The sequence below is a fragment of the Colius striatus genome, chromosome 14, assembly GCF_028858725.1.
Source record: "Colius striatus isolate bColStr4 chromosome 14, bColStr4.1.hap1, whole genome shotgun sequence".
In the NCBI taxonomy this organism is placed as follows: domain Eukaryota; kingdom Metazoa; phylum Chordata; class Aves; order Coliiformes; family Coliidae; genus Colius; species Colius striatus.
Window position 1 is genome coordinate 12,798,209 of NC_084772.1, and position 20,293 is coordinate 12,818,501.

Sequence of the window (20,293 nt, forward strand, 5' to 3'; positions counted from 1 at the left end):
CATGGGGGTGTGCACACGTGTCTACAGCCTATGTCTCTGTGCACTTGCTGGTCACCAAATTAAGGCACTGCGTTACCTTACACAGGTAATTGATGCAGCTAAATTGGCTGGATGTTCTTAAGCCCTGAGGGTGTAATGAGATTTTATCTCTTTTGCCCATTTCTTTTTCTTTTCTTTTTTTTTTCCAGAATAAGTCGTCTGTTTAATGGCACAGAGCCTATTGTCTTGGACAGTTTAAAACAACATTATTTCATCGATCGAGATGGTGAAATTTTCAGATATATATTAAGCTTCCTAAGGACATCTAAGCTACTGCTTCCAGATGACTTTAAGGTAAGGAAAGCTATAGTCTGCAATCTGTTTTTTCCTCTTGTTCTGTCATTGGTTTTGGTGCAGGTTGTTTTGTGTGCTTGACCTAAACACACTTAACTAAATGTTGCTGTTTATTGTTAGGATTTCTAGTACTTGTGTGTTACACCAGGGATGCTGTTATTTAATAAATGGACCAATGGTTGTCATGGATACCATAAAAAGTTAAACGATAAAGCTTATGGCTAAATCAGTTTTTCTAAACTAATTGTGTTTTCTCACATTTTTACCTTATTTATCAGGGTATAACAACAATTAAGAAGCAACATCAGCAACTAGCACTTACCAGAGTTTAATGCTCATAATCTGAAAGAAATGTTTTAATTGACACTTAGGAGTACTTAAATGGCATAAATCCTTCCCTTGTTGGTATAAATAAGAAACACGCTCAAACAAGCCCATGAGGATTTGTGTTGGATACAACTGCTGCAGATACTGATTTCAGAGTAATCTTTTACACAATTGATGAATATCAAAATATTCTTGGGAGATGGAATGTCATGAGGGCTTTTTAAGGAGCTTACTTACTTTCTTTTAAGGATACTTAACTTTCTGTGAAAAAATGGTGCTGGTTGTTGCTTGAAAATCCCACTTGTTTGAACACTCTCCTCCTAGCCTTGTTTATTTGGCTTTGTAGTTGTGAAACTTGCAACGTTGTCATACTTATGTATGAAAATTAGAAGACAAAAGTGTCCAAACTCTAGATGACAAGACTCAACAAAAGTACTTAACTCTAGGATGAAATTATAAACAGGTTGGGATGGCAACAGGGATCTGCTCAGTTCCAGGACGTGGAGTGTCACTGGGAAGTTCCCGTGCCAGGCGGTGAGGTTTCACTTTGCATGTTGGATTAGGTAGGCAAGAAAATGTAGTCAGTACTGACTCAGTCCAGATTTGTGGTTGCTGTGGTGGCTTTATGTTTGGACTACAGCTAATCCTCATGCTGCAAACTGCTCCTCAGCTGTTCTTGCCCAAGTTACAAGTACCACAGAATCACAGGACCGTAGGGGTTGGAAGGGACCGATAAAGGTCATCTAGTTTGACTCTGGTGTGGGAGTGTTTTCAGTTGATGTTGAGCACATCTAGTCCTGAGGCAGGGAGAAGGTTTGGCATTCACAGACAGTTCTGGAGCTTTAGCCCAGGAGGGCTGTCCTGAGCTGGTCTTTCTAGGGAGTGACGAGCAGGTCGGGGAGGCTGGCCTGCAGGTTGGAGTGCCATGCAGCAGGCTGAGAGCCAGAGCACCAAAGGGCGCATGTGAGAAAGGCTCATTACGGAAACATGAGGGAACACTTGCAGGTAAGAGTGAAGGTAAAGACCAGACCAGTGCTGTGGATTGTAAAAGAGGTCAAGTAAAAGGAGTTGGATGGAGAAGTGGTCAGGTGAAATGCCAGAGAGACGCTTTAGTGGCAGCATTTTGGACAGTCTAGTGGGACAGGAATGAGAAAAGAGGGTAGAAGGGATGTAGTTGGAGCTGATCATGGCCTCCACCAGCATCCAGATTTCAGAGGTGCTGTGAAACAAAACCAGCAGGATTCAGTAAGAGCCTGGAGGTTGAGAGTGCCGATGGATGCCAAGGACTTGTCTGCGCAGCAAGCCGCTGGAAGGGCTGGGAGAGACTCGGCAGAGCCGGCACTGTGCCCGGGCTCAGTCCGTTGTTCCAAACCATCTCTTTGCATAGGGTCAACTGTATTTTATTTAGTTCCTCCCTGGGAGAGCTTTAGAGCAAACCCCAGGCTAATGAGGGCTCAAGAACAAAGCAAAGTATTGCTAGGTAGGGAGTAACTAAATAAAAATACATAGCAGAATGCGCTGCAAAGCTGTATTAAAACTGCATTGTAAACGGATTTGACTTCACAGAAATCGTGTAATTTTACCAGCGTGATTAAAGTGACAGAAGACAATAATCAAAGGCAGCAAATGGAATCACTCGGTGTTTCTAAATGCAAAACTCTATTTAAGGTATAAAATCTGACAGGTTTTCCAGTGAGACTTGCATTAAATGTTCTTTATGTCAAACAAAGCATTATCAAGTGTTTTGAATATTTATTAGTTTTTACCCCTTAATTTAATCAAGCAGTTTATTAGCCTCAAGGTTTAGTGAAGTTGCTTTTCAACTTGAATTGCTGCTCAGATGGTTATTTTGGAAAGTTTGGAATGTTAGTACTGCACCAGCATTATTGGTGTTTGCTATTTAAGTGTTGTTTTCCGAGTAAGTTAACACCGAAATGCAGAGAAAGTGGGGTATGTGTTCCTAGGCTAGTGATTCTTTATTATCAAGTCTGACTGGTGTGTTTACAGTGAATATTAATTACACTGCCAACTACTAATAAGCCAGAACATGAAAGTGTTTAGTATCTGACAGGTCTCCCTGCTGAAGGCAACACTCTAATAGTTCATATAATTTTCCTGGGTTTGGGGGGTTTTAAGCCACATGAATTACGCAGAGGAATGACCGTGAGTTGTGTGGCTGTGCTCTCCTGTGCAGCCAGCCTGTGCTGAGTGAGGTGATGGCGAGCAGCCCAGAGCTGCTCACAGCTCCCTCTTCCTGCACCAGTGCAGAGTCCTGGGTGTGAGACCATGACACTGAGCAGAGCATGAAGCCAGCACCTCATGGTCTGCCATGCTGCTGGGTTAGGGGGTGGCTGGCATGGGAGCTGCCCCTCCTCTGCAGTGCAAATATTCTCTGCCTTATGTCCCCTCCCCCATCAGAGGTGGTTCATCAGGACACTTATGAGCATAATCTGTCCCTGTTGCTGCCAGTACATAAATTCACACAAACCCAAGACCCATCGTACCTAGTTCAATACTTACTGCTTAGAGATCATCAAACAAAAGTAGACATAGGCAATGTGTATATTTTACTGCCCCTTCCTAAGGAGGGGAGGAGCACCAATGCACAGGACATCTGACTTTCATAAGGGTTACAGAGGTCACCTGTTGCACCAAACCAACGTGGTCAACACACTAATTAATTAGTATCATTTTTACTGGAGTGAGCTCGCATCTAATTGCAAGCACTTTCAAACTGACCTTAGCAAGGGGGGCAGTTGTCATCGAACAAGTGAGCAACTTTCTCTCATAGCCAGGAGTCAGATCTTCACAGCACTAAAATGTAAAAGAAACACTGAGTCAGGATGACAGTTTGTTGTTTCATGTAACAAAGAACGAGTGAAAAATGGGCAGAAAGAGCCTGTTCAGGAGTCAGCATTAAATACAAAAATAAAGGACCTCTTTAGTACTGAGAGAACATCAAATTCAGAGAGACGTGGTTTTACAGTTTCTGTTGGCTGTCTCTGCCTGCAGTTAGCAGGTCTTTGCTGTCCCTGATGCCCAAACAGCAGCAGAACTGGCCTTGCAGTTGCACTCCCCATCTCCTCCCAGGGAAGATGTCACCCTTGTCAGAGGTGACTGCAAAATATAGTCAACCACCAATAAAAAGAGCTGCTCTACTGAACTGTGAGCAGAGTGATTATTTTGTGAAAGGCAAAAAGCACCATATTTGAAACATCTGTTTACCTTTCCTATGAGACCTAAGTGTCATCTGGAAGGTATGGATGAAGAAAGGCCACGTGCTATTTCCTCCCTTTCCAAATGACTTGACAGAACTTCCCCACTAGTTCCTATCACAGCTACATGAATTTGAAGGCTCATGGTAGCTCACGAGGGCTTTTTGTGGTACTTTACTGCAAAATCAGTGTCTAGACTGTCCATCTCCCCTTTGAGTGTAGCAAGGAGCACCCTACTCGTGAGCAGGGACCATGGCTGATGGGAATCACATTCAGAGTAAAGTAGTTTTCTTCTGTTAAACACAAGCAGCTCCATTAGGTACCATACATAGTGTTTGACTCCGGGTTGTGCTGCCACAAGGTACCCTGGTCTTAAAAAGCTGGGAAGGTAGGGAGATAATTCTCAGAAGAAACGAGAGATACATTAGTTCTGCAGGACAAAGTACATTGGATACTGTACAAAATCTGCTGTGGAATGCTCAGCAACACTGCACCCTCACCAGGGCTGGAGCCTCTGTGAGAGAGAGGGTGAGGTATCTGTGTGCATTTATCAGCATTCGCCTGGGACAGGAGCTGTACCAGGCTGCTCTGAGGCTGAGTCTCAATGAAGTTGTGTGCACTTTTCCACTGTCCTAGGCAGTTAACACCCTGTAGCTACTCCTATGCCTGTTTCAAGTGAAATGTGCCTCTCTTCTGGATAGGTCTAGGAACATTCATGTCTGCATCTGCCTTTGGTAACTTACTGGAATGAGCAGCAGGGAAACGTTTTCTTGCAACTCCTGTGGTACCTCCCTGGCGAGGTCCCTTGTTGGGTTAAATTCTTGTACTTCCTATTTCATGTTCAGCTTTTGCAAATCATGTGGTTAGGGTTTTATATCTACGGTGCAAGGGTGGAAATACCCATGTCATTATTACCTGAGCATCCTGTGTAGATAGTCTAGAGCTGGGCATCACTTCCAGTCTGGCCACAGATGGACAGCACTCCAAACAGTGTATAAAACCTGCACAAGAAGAGTGTGTACTTAGCAGTGTGTCGAGACCATTACCCAGTAACAGAGAGAGAACTGGACCCAGGTGCTGTGATTTGTGCCTGTGTTTGCAAAATCCTCTTCTCTCCCTGAATACCTTACAAGATTACTTAGTGGTGGCCAAGCACCCAGTGCCAAAGTGCCCAATGTGCAGTGCTGGTGGCAGAGCAGCTCAGGGCAGTGCGCAGCTTCTTCCCAGTGCTGGCACTAATGAACAGTAATGAATTTTCTCTTGCCTAGCAGAAGACGTCCCCTCTACTTGCTACACTGCAACAAATTCCCGTTATTGCCACTGCCTGATACTAGGTGCCCTGGTCCTGACGTAGCACATGCATGTTGCCTCTTTGCACCAACATACCTCAGATCCCCAGCTTCTGTTACAAACCCCTTCTTCCAGATGCAGAGCCCTTTTCAGCCTATTTGTGCTCAACCAAAATGTGGAATAGATGCGGAGATGAGAGTCTTACTTTAGAAACGAAGCCAGGCAGTTCTGCCCAGGTGCACACCTCATCCCACAGAGCGTACGGTGCGCCAGCGCAGCTCTGATTCCCACACAGCCCTCTGAAGCGTGGCTGGATGGTTCTGGGAACAGCAGTGGAATAGCCGCTTCATTTGAAAACTAGTGGTCTTATCACAAAATTGTATCAGAATATAAAATGTATCTTGTTTATTTTAGCAGGCTGATGGCTAGCAGGAGTCACTAAAGAGCAGCATTTGAAATGGTGGGCTAATAGCTAGCTGGCTGGCAGGGAGGCAGAGGTGGTGTGATCTTGGTTTTGTTTGCTTTATGGCATTGCTGTTTTGGCCTGGGGGTGCTGGGCCATTGAACTCCTGTGATTCAAGATACTGTCAGCCTAGTCCAAAGCCCAGTGAAGTCAGTTGAAAAGACTCTTATGAATGTAATGGGCTTTGCATCGAGCCTCAGGAGCACTGTACCTTACTCTGCTTTCAGAAATGAAGGACTGGGTTTTTTTTTATATCAGTGTACCACCTCTTCTAGGTTTTACTGTTGAGTTTTCTTAGCACATACTCACTTGACTGACCTCACAAATCATATGCTATTTTATAGTGACCATGACCACAGATATTCTAACACTAGTTTTGCAGGACCTCCTGTTTTTCAGGATGCTCCTGTGCACTACATTGCATGTTTTCCCTTGCTCAAAAAAAGACGTACATGGGAGCAGCAGATGCCCAGTGGATGTTCACTAGGCCCCTGCACACACCTCTGTAATGGACACATTTAGGTGGAGGATGACATTGCTCCAGTGTCCTGCCCAAAGATTTCAGAAAGTGTGGGGAAAGGATTGTTTTTTTATTCAGTCCACTAATTCCTGTAGGCTTAAACCAATCCCATGCTCAGTAACCAGGGAGCTTCACCAGTGGATAGCGAAAAGCAGTACTGGTTCAGCAGAGTGATGATTTTGGGGAGGGAGGCAAATATGTTCCATCAGGGGATGAGGCTTGGGGGCTTATGCTGTCTTACATGAGACCAGGTGATGCAGCCATTCTCCATTCCTCTTTCTCTGGCCTGTTTCCAGTTCTGTTTGAAGCATGCTTTCCATATAATTCCTGCTTTCATTTTCCAGCCACTTCCCATGAGTGTGTTTGTCGTCCTCATTTCTTCCTGCTTGCTCTTATCACTCCTTCCTCTCTGTGCTTTCTCTGGTCCTTTTTTCTCCCTTAGTGGTATGCACATTGTTCCAGCTTTACCATTCATCAGAGAGATAAAGGATTGGATGTCCCTTTTGTAACACGATAACCTTGCCATGTCGCTGTGAATATTCATACATCTCCAGGCTGTGGGCAGCCCTGGGGTGAAGGAGCACTTCTCTGCTACTGGCAGTGGGTCTGCAGTGCCAGATTTGAACAGAGCTAACTGCTTTGGTTCAGTAACATCCTGCAGCAGTAGATTTTACAGGTTAATTCCAAGCTGCTGTGAAGAGTCACACCTTTTTATGCTGCACATTCATTGGCCTTTGATTCCCCCTCTTCCCTGAGTCCTGGAGCAGCAGCACTGCCATTATTTTTCATCAGATTTTGGCAGACATTTCTTGATTACTTCTTGTCATGCCTTTCTTTCCAGTCCAAATGATCCCAGTCATTTTGCTCTTGTGATTTTTTCATTTCATTTCATTGCAGTGGTGGAGAACTGGCTTTTCTGTGCAGGTGTTGATCTACAGCATACTCCACAAGAGTCACATAACGTACCTGCTGTGCAGCGTTTCCATGTAAACAAGCGTTAGAGCCAGGAAAGCAAACAGCAGGTCTTTGCAGAGAGGAGCTGGTGCTGTGCTCTTGTTGCTCGTCTTCCTTTCAGGAAGCTGAAGGAGATGGTGGGGCCAGTGTGAGCAAACTTCCCACCCACTGCTTCCCCATCTCTTTCTTCTCTGCCTTGGTCTGGTGGGCACTGCTGCCTCTTGGGGTTTGGGGGGCTGCTAATATACTTTGCCTCAACATACTGTCATGTGTTTAAGCTGAAGTGGGAAAGTCTGTCAGAAGTCTGATGAAAAGTTACTAATGAGGATGTGCAGAAGACATCTCAATCAATTAACCGGGAATTAGATCAAATGGGAATCTGAATTGCCCAAAGCCCAGGAAGGAGATGGACAAATGACTGGGAGGAACTGTTTCTTTTAAGTTGTTGGAGTGCACAGCTCAGCTTCCAGCCAGCAGGATGGTGGCCACCTCCATCTAATTTACCAGGCTCGAAAGTACACTTTAAATACATGAATAATCATGAAACACAGGGAGCAGCCAAGCTGCTGTAGTTTAATTTCAGACTCTGCAAAGGCAGGTGAGAAGTGGGACTGACTGAAATCTCCATCTTGTAACATGCGTGCGAGAGGTGACAGTGAAGCTCGAGATCAGCTGTCGTAAGATCAGAAGTGAGTATCAGAAGCCAAGAGTGAAGACTGGGGCTCAGGACATCTTCTCTTACATCAGCAGGCTGCCCTTATTGCAACCAGTTATTTTGATTTCTTAATCCAGAAGTAAAGCCTTCGGGCATTGAGCTTGTGGGATGGTAAATGAAAGAATAATTCAGTGCAATGGGAACTTCATGGTCAGCCCAAACAGATTCAGCACTAACATGGTGTGGTTTTTTGTGTAGGTGTAAGACAAAGACAAAGTATGTGGATACCTGTTGCCTTTACACTCTTGCTGACAATACATAAGCCTAAGTAGGTCAAACAGGAACAATACTCAAAAGGGAACTATAAGCATTTCTAGTTTCTCCCTCTCTCTTTTTTTTTTTTTCCCAGGACTTTAATCTTTTATATGAAGAAGCAAAGTATTACCAGCTGCAGCCAATGATTAAGGAACTTGAGCGATGGAAACAAGAGAAAGAACAAAGGAAACATTTCCAGCCTTGTGACTGCTTGGTCGTAAGAGTGACTCCAGATCTGGGGGAAAGAATTGCATTGAGTGGGGAGAAAGCTTTGATAGAAGAGATCTTCCCGGAGACTGGGGACGTCATGTGCAACTCTGTAAACGCAGGCTGGAACCAGGACCCTACCCACGTTATTAGGTTTCCTTTGAACGGATACTGCCGGTTGAATTCAGTGCAGGTAATGGCCTTCTGGTGCTGGCTCATCTGTTTGCTGGGGTGCTTTTTTATTATTTCTTGTTCAATTATATGCAAATTATTTGCTTCTGCCCAATTACCTTCAGTGCTTGTAGTGCAAGGAGACATTTTCTGCCTGGTGAGATCACAGTCTTTCAGGTTTTCCTAAGTCTAAGCAGAAAAATAGATTTAGATTTTGTGTGTGTTACTGCCATGCTGGTCTCATAATGGTGTTATACTGATAAATGCTAATTTTTTCATCAATGTATAGCCTGCAGCAAGTTTTTTTTTCCTCCAAAGTGCCCCCAGGAAGAAAGAGAGAGTTCCAAAAACTACAAAAAAAAATCTCCACACCATTTTATAGAAAATGCAACAATGTGTAAATGCATAATTTATGTCTCACTCATAATTAAATGATGGTGCCTGCGGGATGGACTTAAAAAAATTGATCTCTGCACTTTTTTTTTTTTCAAAAGGATGTTCTATAAAAATTGCCCAGAGTATTTTAAACAAAATGTATTTCATTTTATACTCAAGAGTTTTGACATTAGGTTTAAAATTAAACATACGAAACAAAAGAAGATAACTGGACAGATAGGTGGATGGTACTGGAAATAAATATGTGGCTTGTGTTTAGGCAGAAGCCTTATGGGCAAGAAATGCCATTTCACAAGGGATCACTGACAGTGTGGCCAAAGCTTTGGTGTTGTGGCTGTCCTTGGGCTGCAGAGCAAGAAGGGTGTCGATGATGTTGTTAACTTGGGCCTTAATAATGGCAAAACCGAGCTCTTGGTTTTTTGCATGTGTGCTTTCAAAATATGCTGCAAATGCTTGTTACAGCAAGTGAGATCAAGCTATAGGGGAATATTTCTAAAGTTGCTATCCCCTGCAGATGGGCTGTGGGAAATGCCTTAGTAGTCTTGGTAAACTTCCCTGTGGGCAAATAACCATAGAAGAGCTGGTCCATGGGACAGGCTGCCAGACAGGTTGGGGAGAGAGGCGTAACAGCAAAGGAGGGCAAGAACCTAGAGCTCTTGCTTACCTGTGCTGGTATTACACAGCAAGCTGAGGCACCCTTCATTTCCCAGGCTGCCAGCTGCCCACAGTTACCAGAATATATAAAGGTGGTCATTCTAACAACCTGCATTTGCCACTGCCACTTCCCTCCTTGGGGCAGCTCTCACTGGGGCACCATGCCCCAATGGGTAGATGCTTTTGTCTGAAACCATTCCAAACCCAGCTACTCTTGGTGATCTTTGGTTCAAGACTCCCAAGCGGTTTATTTGGTTGAACATTAACAGTCTGATGCCTGGGGTTAATTTTGCACAGTCCTTAACCATTTTAAATTTGGCAAGGTTTAGAGTGGGCTGCCCTAAAAATAGAAGGCTGGAGGTGAGTTGAAGGTAGATCCTTCTGTTAGCATTGGGAACAGTGCTGAATTCCTCACTGTGCTGGGCAGAGAGGGGAGCAGCTGCAGTTGAGCTAAGGTAAGCAGAGAGAGAAGCGTGTTCTTGTCTCAGCCACACTGTCCATGAGTTAGAGTGAGATGCATGCAAGGAATTTAGAGTGGTTGAAACAAGAAAGGGTCAGTGCGGGCTGCTGACAGGCTCAGCACCGCAGGCAGCCGGTCCGAGCACTGGGTGCCTGCATGGCTTAGCACTTGGTTCTCTTTGATCCAAAGTGGTGTACTGGTAGGAAACGTGTGCTTGTAGTAAAAGCTAAATGCTAATTATTATTACTATTTGAATGTGTTTTGAATCCAGTTAAAATTCAGACAGAATCAAAGAGTCTCTTCACAAGTTGGTGTTGAGAAAAAGATTTCTGTCAGAGAGCCTACAGTATAAATAATACTATTAAATTACATCATTTTCTTAAATTACATCATTTTACTATATAATTAATAGAAAGTGTTTTCAAACACTTTCTGGAAAACGATGCATTTCTGAGACCAAAGGCTGATGAAATCAGCAGCTAATTATCACTGGCTCTGGCAAACTCTGGTCAGTGCATAGGCGCTGCCCTTCCCACGATTTTTTTGGCAGAACAATATTAAGTCAGAAGTTGGAAGTACAGTGAAGCAAATGCTCAGACTTAAGAGAGATGGGTCAGGAGGGGTAGTGGTTAGAAGAGCAGAATAAATTCCAAAGAATCTTGAGGCCTGTCTGCTGTTTCCTGAGATACATCACTTCAGTCTCCCTATGCCCTGCTGAATATGTTTGGTAGCACAATTGCAATATTTGTAAATTCTTTCTGGAACTTTGGAAGACATTTTCAGTAAATGTGTTGCATCAAGAAGTGTGCATATAAACCAAAGAAAGTCAACACTGAGTAGGTAACAGTAGCCAAAAAATACAGTAGCTCTTACTTTAACACCCATTCCTAATTATGTATAGGTGTAGAGTTGTCTTAAGACTGACACTTTTTCCAGCTCCTTGCAACAGGTTCTGGTGAGATACATGAGCTTACCTTAGAGAAAATTCCGTGATGCTTGTATATGTTGAACACAGAATCTTCATATTTAAGACTGTATTTGTTAGTATTCTGCAAAATTTAAATGAAATGCAGTAAGTGAAAGTATCATGTTTCTACTTGGAAAACTTTCCAGCTAAATCAGATGTGCTCAGAATACTGGAAGACGGAGTATATTAAAATCCTAGCACAAATCCTCCGTTTAATATTGCGTGTCTGTCTCCCTGTGTGTAGGAGACTCACAGCTGCTACTCACTTTTTGGCATATTCTCTCTGGAGATTTGCATGGAAGAAGCGCTGATTTGATGTGGAAACATTTACTGGTTTCCCTCTGTCTGCATCTTACCTTCAGAAATAGTAATGCGCGCGGGGCCAGATTCACTAAGTGGCATTTAAATCTGTCGGTGCTCAACACACCATGTGGTCTTGTGCTCAAACCAGCGCTCGATGCACAGGGAAGTGCCTTTAGGAGCCTTTCCTCCATAGACCTCAACTCAACCTCAGCCACGTTACACTTAAGACTCTACAATATTTAAACATTCGCTGCATTGTGTACAGGATTCGGCCTGTTTTGTTTCTTGCTGAGAAAATTGATGATACCAAGGTTTTCCACAGTAGATTATAGCCTGCAGTCTAGTCCTTCGAGTGCGTAGGTAGCAAAAATGAATCGCTTTGTTCTGCGTGCGGTGCTTTAAGGTGTAATGTCTACCTACATTGTGTGTTTGCAGAGAGCTGGCTCAGTAAAGAGGAGTCCTATGTTAACACGCAGCCTTCCATAGCTTTGGACCGAGGCAAGCCAAGGGCACCCCCATGCTTGTTCTGTCTTACAAGCAAATTGATTTTAAGAAGTTTTTTAGCAAGGATTTTGAAGTCACGTCTCTCTGAAATCTCACCTGTCAATCCTCTGTTTCGCTATCCAGTTAAATGGAGGAAGCCTCCAATCCTGTGGCTGAGTTGCCTCTTCATCTTGTCAGGTCTAGGAACAGGAATACATAATACAGTCAAAATACATTCCAGCCTGTGGAACAGTAGTCTGGTGATGTCTTGTTCCTCCTGCCCTCTAAAAACTCCTGCCTTCCTCTTTGAGCAGGTACAAACACTAGTGTCTGCACCCCATTTCTGTCCTATGGGCTGCATCCAGGCTGGACAAATAAGAGAGATGTAAGATTTCTCTCTTTTGAGTATATTTTGATATCCCACTCTCCCACCCCTTCTTTTAACCTCTCTAGGTTAATTTTTCTTCTATACACCAGAGTGCTTTTTTGATCTTTCAGTTCTTTCTTACAGTATAAAGAATATGAAAATCAGGGCAAAAGTCAGTGAGATTTGGCAGATGTGACTGAGAATGCAAGTCCCCATGTCCTAAGGCCAGGCAGAGCTCCTCGGGCTTGATTTCTAGCAGATTCAGTGTGGCTTGGCAAAGCTGTGCTATATCAGCTCCTTTCCTTTGCCTGGCCTTAGCAGCCAGGGTAGCAAGTACCAGGTTTTAGTTACCACTAAAGACCTAAACCATGGATTAAAACACAGATGGGTTACACAGGTGACATCTAAGGGTTCCCACTAATTCAAACCAGCAAATGCTGCTGCTATGGTTTGTATTGCACAACGATACCACCTTAGATATGCCTGGCCTTTTGAAATCAGTTACCATTAATAAAAGCACCAAACAGATGTTTCTGGAGAAAGCAAAGCTAACATTCAGGCAAAGGAAACGGTACACTAAGCAATGCACTATGGCCTTATGTGGGTCTGTGTGAGAGCGGCAGTCTGGGAGGCAGATCTGTAACAGAGCCAGCTCGGGCCTTGAATACCGAGACGTCTTAAGTACTGCTGCTGTAGGTGCAACTGCTGAAGTGCTCATGGGGCTCACGTGAACTGTGAAAGTGTATGAGTTGACTCTGTCCGAAGGTGGGTGTATTTTGCTTAGCCATTTCTCTAGGTTGAGTGCAGAAGTTTTTATATCGCTTAAGCCGTGTTGTGGGTTATAGCTGCTGTCACACGGGGATGCTGGTGGTACCAAATCCATCAGGTTTAGTAAATCACCAGGTTCACTCCCCAGCACAGTGGGCCCATGTGCTGTGGCAACAGAACCAGTGGCATGGACAAGACTGATAGATAACAGTACAGGCTGCTCCCCTGGACAGCATTTAGCAGTAGAGAACAATACAGGAGCCATTTTTCCAGACTGCTGGCCTGGCCTCAGGAGAGCAGGCAGGGGCAGGGAGAGGGTACAGCATCTCCTCTGGTTGATCTTGCCCTGCAGATCCGCTGAACGAGGGGGGTGTCTGACATTCACTCTGGCCTAATGCTGAGCAAAGCCAGCGTGTGTCCTGCTCTGCTGGGAAGCAGCAGCTCAGCACGCTCACGCATGTGGAAGCACGGCCTGATCACACTGCCAAGATCAGTGTGTCCTCGGGTAATGTGCTGTGTGACAGTCTCAGAAATTAAAGTTGCCTTTGGGTTCCTTAAATTCATGCATCTAAATTGCACCAACTTTTCTTTAGAAGAAGGAGAAAATATCTATTTGGGCAATACAAATTAACCTCTTTCTTGGGCCAGAACGTTTCCCCGTTTCCCACATCTTGGCTCTGCGTCCCGTCCCTGCCATGCTTTGCTAAAAGCAGTGCTCCCTTCCAGCAAGGGAAAATCACAGCTGCAATTGCTGTGACGTTCTGCTGGAAGTGTCACTCAGACCTTTAATACATTTTCAACTGCCAAGGAAGAGCTGAAAAATGTTTCCAGCTCTTTTCTGTAAGACTTCATATCACTAATGAATAATGGGTATGTTTTATTACAACTTAAACCCAGTGTTGCTTTCTATAAGCAGTAACAGACAGCGTAAGTATCGCCACAGTCCAGTATTTTACTATATAATGTACTAAGCTGCTCTGCAGAGTGCTTATTTGTTTGATTAATTTTTGTTTTCTACAGAGGTTTGCTGAGAGCAAGACTTTAATCACAGTGTAGTCATTTAAGAATAAGTTATAGAATTATAGCGGAAAAATATTCATTCAACAGGGACTTGCAAAACTAAATCCATCCTTTAGATCCAGTGCTTCTGAATGCTTTTATCACTAAAACTTGCTAAATACTAATCTGACTTTTTTTCCTACATTGCAGGTACTCGAAAGACTGTTTCAGAAGGGATTTAATGTGGCAGCTTCATGCGGTGGTGGGGTGGATTCCTCTCAGTTCAGTGAATACGTGCTGTGTCGCGAAGACAGACGACCACAACCTACCCCAACAATCAGAATAAAACAGGAGCCCCTGGACTAGACCCTACCCGTATTCCTTTGTAACCGTAGAAGTGTTTAATAGTCCCTTATGTGAAACACTAAGGATTTGCAAAACAGTATTAGCAAACAGATTTTGACTTTATGTTGCCAATTAGTGGTATTCTGAAACTACCTGTCACATAGCCAGCCATGAAATGCATTTGAAAAACCAGTTGTCCTTTTTTCACGATGAAATTCCTGAGCATGCTCAGTGTACCAGGCCTGCTGGGAATGTACTGTGGGCTCAGCAGCTGCGGTGATGAAAAAGGCGAAGCTTTGTGAACCCCCCGACCCTCGAGTGGACTTCTGCAGAAAGACCAAGTAAAGCAGCTTAACTGGATCAGCAGGAGAAACGGTTCTGATGGCCTTTCCAGCGATACCCCACTGCTGTGAGGCGTGGAAGTGGCACCTCTGAGAGGGAGATGGTACACTGAAACTACACTGAGTATCTTCCCTGACTGCCGCCCCTGCGCCATATCAGCCACGCTTTCCACCCCGGGACGCCCTGTCCCGTCCCATCCCGCTGCTGTGATTGTACTCGCCCCTGCTCACAAATGGCTTATTTTTATACAACATTTCCAACTGAAATATCTCTCTGTGGACAGAATCCAGACTCAGAAAAGGACCGATTTACAGTCACCTGGTGCTCAGTACTCAAACCCCACACAAACAAAACAAAAAAGCGACACAAAAAAAATGACAAGGCCGATTATGGCAATATTTGCAAAAGGAGGGATCTGGAAGCACAAAATAAAGTGCCATCCACCATCACACAAGGGTCATACACCTAATGTGGAGCTGTAGTTCTCTTAAAGCCAGTCTTGTTTTAACTCGGAAACTGTTAAGTTTTGCATCATCAAAGCAGTGTGATTCTGCCAAGCAAGCTCTGCCACCCCGTTACTCATTTACTAACCACACTTAGGAGGAAACGTTAAGAATTTCAGACAAGCCTACCCTTTATGGGTCTGGAATTTTTGCAAAAAGATGTTAAAACCTTCTACTGCCATAGTTTGATCAAAGCAGGCCACTTTTTCTTTCGATTGTTTTTCCTCTATTATTTTAAACTACTATTAAAATACCGATTCCGTAGCTGCCCTCTACCTGTATAATTCTCTCTTTCCTGAAGCCCACTGTCTGCAGGAGGTTACTGCTCCTGCCATGAATCGGTATCGACTCTGACTTGCAGGGCTTCCTAACTCAGGAGACAGCACCACGTTTGCAGGTGCAAGGTTATAAATAGCATTCTGCTAAATCCTGTTTATTGCTGTTTAGCATGATTGGGTCCTCAATAACTAATTCATGTGTTAATCACACCTTAGTTTCTCCCACGTTAATTTATAGAATACTGTTGTAGATGCTGAATTTTAATTAAACTCTTTTTAGATGCATAAATAGGGCCCGATAGAACAAGGGACAGAGTATTCCATGGTCGACAGTAATGCCCAACAAATACAATCAGGCAAAATAAATACGTGTTGAATGTTTCCAAAAGCATTGAGCTGTACTGACTGTCCAAGGTAGGATCTAGGCAGGGGTTTAATTTTTGGATAAAGGGCTGGATACCTGTCTGTGGAAAATCAGACCTCTGCAGGTTTTCTCACCTTGGTTACTCAACTTAAAAATCTCTTCTGGAAACCTTAACCGATCCATGTTGGCCTGCCAACTTTGCAGAACAGTTGAGCAAATCTGTCTACTTTAACAGAGTTGTAAAGTTATTTTATTTTGTGGTTTTATACTTGTATGACATTCTAAAGTTGCTAGGCATTGCCGTATTTGAACATATGGCACAACATTCACCTTTGTATGTAAGATATCTGTAGAATTGTATATTATACATTTAATATTGTAAAGAACTTAACGTATAATTGTCATGTATTTGTGTATGCACATTTCTTATACAGTACTTCATGCCATAAACATTTCTGTAAAGTAAACGATCAAAAATAAGCAAGTAGGGTGGAACACTCACTGTATATCTCATGGTGTTTGAAAGAGGTGGAAGTTCCGATTGTGGCTCCTCTGGCCGTTTGCTCCATTCAGCTTGATGTAGCCGTGGCTTTAAAAAGAAAAAAACGTGTTTTATTTATTACTTTCATCCATTGAGTTCAAGTTCAAAATATCCTTAAATAATCCCTTTAGCTTCTTGTTTTGATCCTCTATAGGCTTTTGTCCTGCCCTCCTGAAGAGGGGGAGGTAGCAGTAGCAGCAGCCAAGTGCTTGTCTGTTGGCACATCCCTTCTCCCATCCTTCACTCACACCCAGGAGAAAGCAAAGGACTCACGTTTACATTTCAGCACAGGGGCCCAGTCCTGGTGCTTGGGCTTGGGCCCAGCCTCCCCAGGTTCAGCAGGGGCTGTCAGCAAGTAGGATGTGGCACTGAGCACCCACCGAGCACTTCCAGCTCCCGGTGTGACACAGGCAGGCAGCTCGCAGGCCAGGGAGCAGGGTGATGCTTTTACATACATATAGCCCATTGGAAGCATTTGCAGTGGGTTGGTCACTTTTTCTTCAATTTGCTGTTTACCCTGTTTTTTTTCAATAGCCCAATAAAGCAGTTCCAGTACTTGGGGCAGCTGGCTAAGGTGGCACTGTAAAGGGTTCCAGGCTGTGCTGGCCAAGTTAAATGTGAACTTGAGATGGAAAGTTTGAGCCATGACATCACAACTTTGACTGCAAAATAGCATTAAGGCAAGGAAGACATGTGGAAACAATCACTTTGTTAGAAGAAATATGCCTTTAAAAACCAGAAAAGTTAAGCTAGGACACATTCTTTTAGTTAGTAACTTCAGGTCACTTATTTAAAGTTTATTATAGTTTCATTTATGTCTTTTTTACTTGTTTCCCTGTATTTTTTAGGCAGCAAGATCAGTAAAAACTGATTTGAATTTTTACTTCTGGCCTTAAACCATAGCAACATAATTAAGAACATTGCTCAGCATTGCTAAAACAGGTTTTAAAATACCATAGAAACTCCAATAAAGCTGTGGTGTGCAGCCAGCAAATGTTTTCATTACCAAGGCCAAAAAGCAAACGTTAGCCTGGTATTTTTTGGCCTGGTATTTTTTCACCTCATTCGACTGAACAAACTTGTTCTGGTTCTCTGTTGCCGAGCATGGAAACCGTGGCTTGAAGAAGAGGAGTCTCCACTAGCACTTTCTGTCCAGCCCTGTTATGCCACTTTGCATCCACAAATCTTGGGAAGAAGGCAGAAGAGAGAATGTTCTGTTGTGCTTCTTGGACCAACTGTTTCTGAGAAAGCAGCTGTTGAGTGGATTCATTCACTGTATTAATAGCATCGAGGTTTGTTGACAATTTTATTAGATGTTTGACAAAGGATAAGGATCAGCACAACAAAACATTGAAGTATTTGGTTTTAATATTTCTTTGTGGGTATTCTGTTAATATTTTAATGCAAAATATTTCTGAACAGTGCTTAAGAGCTACAAGACAATGTGAAATTCATGTTTGATAAATTAATACTGTATGTCACTCGATGTGTTACTTTAGTAAATTGTTTTATTTCTTTACAAAATAAGTACAAATAAGGGAGTATGTTTTCACACAAATTGGGGGTATTTACGAGTATGTACAGAAATCATCAAAATAACGTAATTCTAATAAACACAAGGCCTTTATAAACAATATGTACAAATTATCAATACATTTAAAACATAATTTTACACTTCCTGGCCTTAAATACCTTATGAATAATCTTTTGGCTAAATAGCAGCAGTATAAATTTTCTTCTGCTTTTCATAAACCTTAAAAAATAATTAAAACTTTTGTTTTTAAAACTATTGGACAAATAGTTCTATTTGTGCTTTCGCTATGGTTTCCCATCAAAAAAACCAAACAAAAAATTGCCTCAAAAAAGTGGCAAGCATAACATAGTAAAAGTTGAAAAGATAAATAAGCAAACATCTCCTTTCCACGGTTACTGATAATACTGCTACGTCTGAAGTACAGCATGTGCCCACCTGCCTGCTCAATGTTCCTGTCCATTTCACACTAACTTCTTGTGGCTTTGGTGTGGGCTCCTTAAATTCCAATTCAGCAAAGCATTTGAAAAGCATTCAGCTCACCTTTTAAGTACTTAAAACTATTCATTATGCTTGAAGTCATGCGCTTGTTCATGAGCCTCTCTGGACTGGAGTCCTTGGGTCCAATCGTCCATGGCAAAGGCATCACCAGTCCCTGTGGCGCTGCCCTGACCATCCGGTGGCACCGGGCTACCAGGGCTCACCCCAGCTCTCCTCATGCTCTCTCTCACTGGAACTGGCCCCCAAAACTTCTTTAGGGTGATTAAAAATCCATATAGAATATTCTAAAATCTTTACTGAGCAATACTCTCTTTAAAACCACCATTAAACCAAGCTCTTCACAATAAATAAGATATTTTTTAGAAAATAAAACCCAACTTTGATTTGTGTTACTAACCAGTTGCTACAAATGTGCAAAAGGTTGGAGAGGTTTGGAGAACAACTGGGAGCTAGTCAAGGTGATGCAGCTGGGACCCCAGCACACAGATTTCATACACTTAGGATCTGTTTCAGCACCTGGCTCAGGAAATGAGCCGTGCAGGAAAAGCAAAAATCCCAAATACATGAAATTTGTGAGGGTGGCGATTCGTTTAGCTGTGCAAACAACTGCAATTCTAACTAATCTAAAATAACAGGTATCACCATGGTTAATCAGCAGAAACAGTGCCAGTAGAACTAAAAAGAAAACAAAGGCAGCAGCGTAAGTGAACGCAGAGGTGCCCAGCACAGGCAGGCCCAGCCCTGTGAGCCCGGCCCAGGCCTCCCTGCGTGAGGCGGCCTGGGTCAGACAGCACAGCCATTTGCCTAACTTCAGCTTTAGCTAAAATGGCCACACGGAGCAAGATTTGATGTTGGTTCTGTCTGTGGGTTTACCATTTTAAAACCTTTTGCACATTTTTTGTGTGGGTTTTTAGGGTTTTTTTTTACATAAAGGGGATTTATTGCATGTGTCTGACAATTTTTACCAAACAAAATTACTGGAACATTGACTTCTGAAAAAAATAGAAGGCACATTAAAATGACAGCTTTTCAATGCAAGTTGAGCTTCTGTATGGAGAAATCAGTACAACTCTTGGCTTTATTTAAGCAGAGCTCGATAGAGCAGGAGAGAATGGCTTGTTTCTCTTTCCTGTTCCAAGTAGAAGATGAAGTCCCTGAGGTTTACACGAGTTATTTTCTGTCGTGCGTACTGCCTGGATGAAGGAGTCCCCAGGCCAGCCTGACTTCCACCAGACACACCGAGGCCCTGCAAAGAAAAAACAGCGAAGTCAAAAAAGGCCTGCAACAGTCTCAGGTTTACAACTACTAACCGCTGGGTTATTTTAAAATTCTTCTATGGATTACTAAGAGCCTAAATCTGAAAGTATTAAATGAGATTTTTTTTTTCCCCTCCTACTGAGTCTCACTGAGTTACCTGAGTAAAGAATCTCCAGTGAAAACACACATGAGGCTACACCTTGTTCATTATATAACTGGGGACACATACATCTGACACTCTTCTGCTATGGTCGTGTTAACCACAGACCCTTTTGACCAATTTAATTTCAGGAGCCTTTTAAGGACGAAACAATTTGCAGCAGATTAAAGCTATCTTTAGTACATCAAATATGTGCACCATCCCACTCCACATATTGGATCTAGGATAGGAAAAAGGTGAGTGGTGTATCAGGATGTTGGTGCCACAAGAACCTCCACAGCTCAAGTCCCACGGTGACCCTGAGTTTCTGTCCTGGGTGTAAGGGAGGGAAGGGCTCTGTCTGGGGGGACATGGAACCATTGCAGAGTGTAGAACCAATGCTCCACAGGGAGATGGAAAACTTACGTTGAATAAACCATAAAGACTCAGACATTGTGCAATGATAAAGACAAACATTAGTATACTAATTAGTGAAGCTATGTTAAATAAATTTGTTTGTTTACATTGGTTCAAAGGTACTGAATTACTGAATACCTAACTTACCCTGGCTTTCTATAGAAAAAATACCCAAAGTGGGCCCCACAACATTGCCATCTGAATATTTAGAAACTGAAAAGTCATAAT

At 43.1% G+C, this 20,293-nt stretch overlaps 2 protein-coding genes across 5 annotated transcripts in view; one reads left to right on the forward strand and one right to left on the reverse strand.

The window, feature by feature from the left end:
- Nucleotides 1–17,897, forward strand: part of KCTD15 (potassium channel tetramerization domain containing 15) — a 45,393-nt gene extending 27,496 nt beyond the window's left edge. For all 3 annotated transcript variants that reach the window (XM_062007907.1, XM_062007906.1, XM_062007908.1), the window contains 3 exons: nt 189–333; nt 8,167–8,472; nt 14,058–17,897. In XM_062007907.1, coding sequence (XP_061863891.1) covers nt 189–333; nt 8,167–8,472; nt 14,058–14,213 — 607 coding nt within the window. In that variant the 3' untranslated portion in view covers nt 14,214–17,897. The remainder of the gene's footprint in view (nt 1–188; nt 334–8,166; nt 8,473–14,057) is intronic.
- The window catches only part of LOC133626787 (transcription initiation factor TFIID subunit 4-like), a 142,794-nt gene continuing 140,254 nt past the window's right edge, over nt 17,754–20,293 (reverse strand). For both annotated transcript variants that reach the window (XM_062007904.1, XM_062007903.1), the window contains exon 15: nt 17,754–19,498. In XM_062007904.1, the coding sequence (XP_061863888.1) occupies nt 19,331–19,498 (168 nt within the window). In that variant the 3' untranslated portion in view covers nt 17,754–19,330. The remainder of the gene's footprint in view (nt 19,499–20,293) is intronic.